At 49.1% G+C, this 6,415-nt stretch overlaps 1 protein-coding gene across 1 annotated transcript in view; it reads left to right on the top strand.

Annotated features, from left to right (window-relative positions):
* The window catches only part of Xpo6 (exportin 6), a 110,893-nt gene extending 105,233 nt beyond the window's left edge, over window positions 1-5,660 (top strand). Inside the window, exons 21-24 of the mRNA XM_005351195.3 lie at window positions 292-453; window positions 2,417-2,515; window positions 2,681-2,911; window positions 4,979-5,660. Coding sequence (XP_005351252.1) covers window positions 292-453; window positions 2,417-2,515; window positions 2,681-2,911; window positions 4,979-5,080 — 594 coding nt within the window. The 3' untranslated portion in view covers window positions 5,081-5,660. The remainder of the gene's footprint in view (window positions 1-291; window positions 454-2,416; window positions 2,516-2,680; window positions 2,912-4,978) is intronic.
* The last annotated feature ends 755 nt before the right edge of the window (window positions 5,661-6,415 follow it).

Genomic DNA, 6,415 nt, shown 5'->3' with positions numbered 1-6,415 from the left:
CCTGCCTCTGCCTCCTGAGTGCTGGGATTAAAGGCGTGCGCCACCACCTCCCGGCCCCTGACACTCATTTTAACGTTGTCTCATGTGTAGGCCTATTTCTTGAAGCACTGCTGGATGAACTGCCCCCTCTAAGGGGTGGACCTTCTGCACAAGAAGTGGCAGAAGTGTGGGTGGGATGTGAATACTGGCTGCTATCTGGTTGCTTTTGGGCTCCTTTGGTGGCCTACACTGGCTAAGAGGCCCCCAGGCTGCATGAAGGAAAAGTATAGTGCCTTGTGGCTGTCTCTATAGCGTCCGTCACCTGACGTGAAGGCTGAGCTGTTTGAGCTCCTCTTTCGGACACTCCATCACAACTGGCGGTACTTCTTCAAGTCAACTGTCCTGGCTAGTGTGCAGAGGGGCATTGCTGAGGAGCAGATGGACAATGAACCCCAGTTCAGTGCCATCATGCAGGTAAGGGGGAAGGGCTTGCCTGTGATACTTCAGTGTGCTGAGAGCAAGTGGGCCTTGTTCTGGGTGCTGCCTGCATCCTTGGCCCATGTCCCTCGGGTTCTTCTAGCTATGTGGTCCACTTCCAACCTGGCCCTTCAGCACATGTGGGGTCGGCACTGAGCTTTGCCCTGTTAGTTTCTTGGGGCTTCAATCTCTTCCTCTGTAAAGTAAGGTCAGTACTGCTACTGTCATACACTTACCGTGAGATCAACAACATTGTGTACATCAAGGACACGACACCAGTGGATGTGTGCTAAATGTCCTCTCCCTTCATTTGAGAGCAGTGTAAGGAGGAATCTGTTGGACATGGTGACACGTGTAGTTCCAGCCCTTGGAACACTTGAAGGCTAAGGCAGGGTGACAAGTTCTCCCTGATCCTTACTTACAGGACACTTGACAAGCTAGGAGTCTCTGGAGAGCCCAGCAACCTGCATTTGGAAAGGGCATTCTGGCTCCTACCATAAAGCCCTGTTCAGGGCTTGAGCTTGGTGTGTGCTAGTATTTGCTCCTCGAAGCTTTATCTGTGTTTGTAGACATCTTTGACTGAGGACTGCTCTCTCACTTGGGACTTAGAAAAGTCCCTTTGAAAGAGCATCATAGTTTGGCAGTTCCTTATAATGTTATATATGTGGCTGAACATATGATCTTGCAGTCTAAATGGCAGCGTGTGTTCATACAACCTGTTCACAGATGTTTGTGTCCCCAAGCAACCCAAATATTTACTAGCTGTGAATGCATAAACCCAGTGGCAAAGATGGGCTATTACTCATCTAATAGTAGAAATAAAGACTATACTACTACAGTGGAAATGAACATATGCTATACAAGGTGAAAAAGGTCAGAAGAAAGGTTCTGCCCTGCCTCACAACCCATCGGATGGCATGGAAAAGACAAAAGGGCAGGAATGGAAAATGAGCAGGGTTTGCCAGCACAGGGAGAAGATTGAGGTAGAGTTAGTGTGAGGAGACGTTTCACGCCAAGGGGAATGCCTTACACCTTCATGGTGATGGTGCTCTGTGTTGATCCAGGTCCTGCAGCGCCAGAGTTTCTCTCTAGCTTCAGAAAGCTTGGCGTTAAGGAATAGATCCCATTACTACAGCAGTGATGGCAAGATTCCTTACACAGCCACGCAAACCAGGGATGGAATAGCCACTTAACTATAGGCTGCCAGCCTCCCTTGCCCCAGTGATCCCTTTGTATTGCAGTGGGGAATTTTGTGTTGGGGCTGTGTGTTTCAGTTTGCTCTTGAACTGGTCACTTCCTCCTAGATGTTGTGAGGCAGTTTACAGATGTGCTATTGCTCAGCCCCAAAGCAGATGCAGTGATTGAGAAGGAACCTCTGAGGATTTGAGGCCTGTGAGGCATGGGCGCTAAGGAGCACTAGAATCCCTGTAGAGGATTGCCTGGACAGGCAGGCAGGCAGTGCTGTCTGCTCAAATTGCTCAAGGATTTGACTAGTATGGGTGTCTTACTTCAAAGACGGACTCTTGAAGAGATTGTAGAATAGTGGTTCTCAACCTTCCTAACACTGTAACCCTTTTTTAATACAGTCCTCATGTTGTGGTGACCCTCCACTATAAAATTTATTGCTACTTCATAACTAATTTTGCTAATGTTATGAATTGTAAGGTGGATATATATGCAATCCTATGTGGGTCATGACCCACGCACAGGTTGACAATGCTATTCTAGAGTTTTCTTTTAAAAGGTAATAAATGAGACCAAAATAAGAAGTGAGGCCCATGGGAAGACACAGGTGCTAAGATATCAAGAGTTACATTACAGAGGTCTGCCCTAATGGGCAGAATTGAGACTGGTACAAGGAGCTGCATAGCATTGATTCTGGCATAAGGTAGAGGCCCTGGAGGGGTTGGGTCTGAGGGAGTTTAAGTGCTGCTTTTTAAATAGTAGTTTTACTCCCCAGGCTTTTGGACAGTCCTTTCTTCAGCCTGACATCCACCTGTTCAAACAAAATCTCTTCTACTTGGAGACTCTGAACACCAAGCAGAAACTATACCACAAAGTAAGTGCCTTTCTCTCCTGGGAGGTTCCTCCTCATCTTGGAGTTCTGGGCTAAGTCTAACTCCCTTGAGTCTGGCCTGGGAAGTACTTTGGGGGAACACTCTGACCCTGGGTGGCCCCAGTCTGAGTAGGCCTCCTGGCCCATGCTCCTGTTCTCTGCTTGCAGAAGATTTTCCGGACCACCATGCTGTTCCAGTTTGTGAATGTACTGCTCCAGGTCCTGGTTCACAAGTCTCATGACCTTCTACAAGAGGAGATTGGCATCGCCATTTACAACATGGCTTCTGTCGACTTTGATGGCTTCTTTGCAGCCTTTCTTCCAGAGTTCCTGACCAGCTGTGATGGTGTGGATGCCAATCAGAAAAATGTGCTGGGACGGAATTTCAAGATGGATCGGGTGAGGAAAAAAAGGCCAAGCCACAAGGGAACATATGTGTGGGTTGGTGACCCTGTTGTCTGACTGTTGAGGTACCTTTCTAGATCTGGGCATGGTTATACCCACGGATATACCTGAGTGATGTGACGCTGTCATTGGGTGTGGAGGGCGTACTCTCTTCTCTGAATTTGGCTTGTGTAGCTCACATAATCTTTGTCTTCCCCATTGAGGCCACAGAACCTGGCCTCACATTTTAACTTCTTTGTCCACATCCCTCACTCCCTCAACACACATCTGCCTGCCACAGGGCTCACATACTTAGTGGTCTAGAAGACAACATACAGCCTCTCTGCCCTGACTTTCAGGCAGACTAAAAAGGTTGATACAGCTTTGGGTTTCCAGAGATGGCCCTGTTGCTTGGCTACCTGGATTTTTCCTGTCATTTTTCACAACACAGCACTGGCATAGCTCAGATTCATCGAAAGCCTCACAGTGCTCACCCTCTGTGCTAATGAGACCTTAGGGGAAGTCACTGGGGGAGAGATGGGGCAGCTGGGGTGCTGATTTCTGCTGTTAAGCTCTGTACTGTCTTCTCTCTGCGTCCGGTAGCTGTAGCCCTCCCTGATCTTTGCGTGGTAGGCCATCTTTGGAATTTGCAAAAGAAAGTTCTTTAGGGAAACCTTTTTCTTTGGAAGAAGCACTGCTCCTCCTGTCCCCTTGGGTGGAGAACTGAGAACTTCTCTCTGTCTTGGTGCTCTTTACTTCTGTGCTGGAACAGCCATACTGGGCTCAAGTTTATGGCCATTGTGCCCCCTCATTTGTCCTGTGCCTTAGGGAAGCTTTCTTAGACTCACCTCCTTTATGTGTCTTAGAATTGTCCTTTCTTGGGGGGATCTGACTTTTTCTCTCTTTCAACCACTTGAATGGTTTTTCTTTGGTTTTTCTATAGACCAGCTCTTAACATCTCATGGTTGCTTTGTAGTGCCATCAGCATTGGCTAATGCAGTGGGTTCCAAATCTAGTTGCTCAGCAGACTCCTGGGATGCATACTGAAAATGGATGATAGGTTCCACCAGGTGTTCTGTTTGGGAGCTGCTGATTGAAGAGATGCTGCTTGGTCGGATTTTGACTTGGTTTGGTTTGGTTATTCTGAAGTGAGGTCGCAGTGTAGCCTTTGCTGGACTTTGTGACCCCCCACCCCTACCCCCACTGCACAGGGTCTTTCTTTGGCCTGAAACTTACTGTATAGGTCAGGATGGCTTCAAACTCATAGAGACCCTCCTGCCTCTGCCTCCTGAGGACTGGGATTAAAGGTGAATACTACCAGGCCCTGTGCCCTGTGCTGTTCTTCAGGATGAAACTAATCACACTTTCCATGTGGTCATCTGTTCATTCACCACGCTGCCAGGCACCGGTCCCTGCTTCCATGCAGGCTTTTGTTGAAGATAGGCTGTGCCGTTTTTTGTTTTGTTTTGTTTTATAAGCCATGCTGTTCCTGGCACTTCCTGCTCTTCCAGGCACCTTTTGAAGTGCAACTATTAGCTTCATTTTGTAGATGGCCCAGGCTTAGAAGGCCTAGTAATGGGTAGTTATTGGAAGTAGTAGAGATGTGGAATAGTATCTGAACTGGGTGTTTGTTTGAGAACAGGCAGTATGATTGATCTGAGGGTCAGCCACAGAAGTGCTGACCAGACCAGCTAAGGCAAGACAGGCAGTGTCTTTGGCCATGCAGGAAGGACTCTATGATATGGGTCATCAAAGGCTGGCCTAGGGGAAGGAGAGGGCAGAGGAGCAGCCAGGCTGGTGCTGTAACACACGTCCCGTGCCCCCCCCCCCCAACCCGGGTCCAACCGTCAAGACCTACATTGCAGGCTGTGGTATAGGCCTGCATTGCTGTGGAGCCCTGAAGAAGAATTTTTGCCTGTTTCCCCCACCCAACCGTATACCTTGCCTGGAACTTGGAATCTTATTAAATGTTTGCATAGAACCAAAAGCACAGGTGTGGGGCAGCGCTGAGTTTGGTGGGTGGGTAGTTAGGAGTCTGGTGGACCTTCAAGAACCAGGCTTCAGCTCTGCCCTGCCTTTCAGGACCTGCCCTCGTTCACCCAGAGTGTACACAGACTGGTAAATGACCTCCGTTACTACCGACTCTGCAACGACAGCCTGCCCCCTGGCACTGTGAAGCTCTAGGAACACCTGCTTGCCTTCCTGGCTGCTCACTGCCCCAGGGACGTGCCTGCTGCCACCGCCACCTACACCACCTGCACCTGTGCCACAGACGTCTGTGACAAGCCTTGGTCACTCTATGGATGATCATGTCCTGAGCAAGTGGCCTGCCTTTGCCCTCTTCTGCTGCCATCAACACAGCAGGCTTTGGGGTCCATTTGGCATTGGTAGAGTTTCCAGGCATTTGGAACAGGCAGAGGGTCTTGTGGCCAGATGCCCAGGGGGCATCCAGAGATCGTGCAGCGTGGTCCATACAGATCATGTGTATATCAATCCTGAGTCAGAATCGCCAATGACCGCTTACAACAGTGCCACCTTCTCACCATTCCACCTCCCCACCCCTCCTGGCCCAGCCAGCCCAGGAGAAACTCGACATCAGAACTGTTTGTGTCGAGCCTCCTGCCCTCCGATTGCCTTGAAGTCTCTGCTCTTTGTCAGAGATTCGCGAAGACTCGCGGTTTTTTGTTCATTTTCTCATCATTCCATTGTGATACTAAGAAGCTTAATGGATAAATAAAATGCTTAAGTTGTTGTTATATAAACTCTAGTTACGGGGCATCTTTCCACCTGAGCCTCAAGGCCAGGGTCCAGTTGCTCACTGTGGAGTCAACAGTCGAACTCTGTGACTTGCTGAGGCCCAAGTTATGTCTTGGGGGAATAGTGAGAGGAGACCTAACTGCCATGGACTCCTGGATAATGTCTTCCTCAGACTACCTACAGAAGCTTGCTCAAGGCTTGGAGGTCGTTCTCCATGACAGTGACCCTGTGGTAGAGGCAGGCATGCATCCTGAGCCTGTCTTACTGCCGAATCCGTAACCCTTTCTCCCAGCCCTGCACCTCCGTGTGCTGAGCCCAGGCTCTGGCTCCTTCCTTCCAGAGAGTAGATCCCTTCCGGAGATGCACATTTAGAGCCGTCCCTCAGGGAACAAAGCTTCACCTGAGGTGCCAAGAGGGCAAGGTCTGTATGGGTCAACATAGAAGGAGACAGCTGTATGAGGCCTTGCCCTGCCATCTATATGTGGACACTCCTGGTCTTAAGATGAAAAAGATTACTGTTCCTGTTTGGGGTGACTCAGTGGCCAGATCAGGTAGCAAAACACACACCTGGCCAGGGAGATACACTTATAAGTGAGTATAAGGTCTGAATTTCTGAGAAATTGGTGCAGTAGTGGTTTTATAAACTGCTATTTTATTAATTACTTTTTACACACTAAGGTAGTATGATCGTTCCTCATCAACATTCTACAAAACGTGCTTGTCATAGCAGGCGGTGCTTCATTGTGGGGATTGCCATCACTA

Source organism: Microtus ochrogaster, chromosome 8 (assembly GCF_000317375.1).
Source record: "Microtus ochrogaster isolate Prairie Vole_2 chromosome 8, MicOch1.0, whole genome shotgun sequence".
Lineage (NCBI taxonomy): Eukaryota > Metazoa > Chordata > Mammalia > Rodentia > Cricetidae > Microtus > Microtus ochrogaster.
This window is presented reverse-complemented; position numbering and strand designations above follow the sequence as displayed.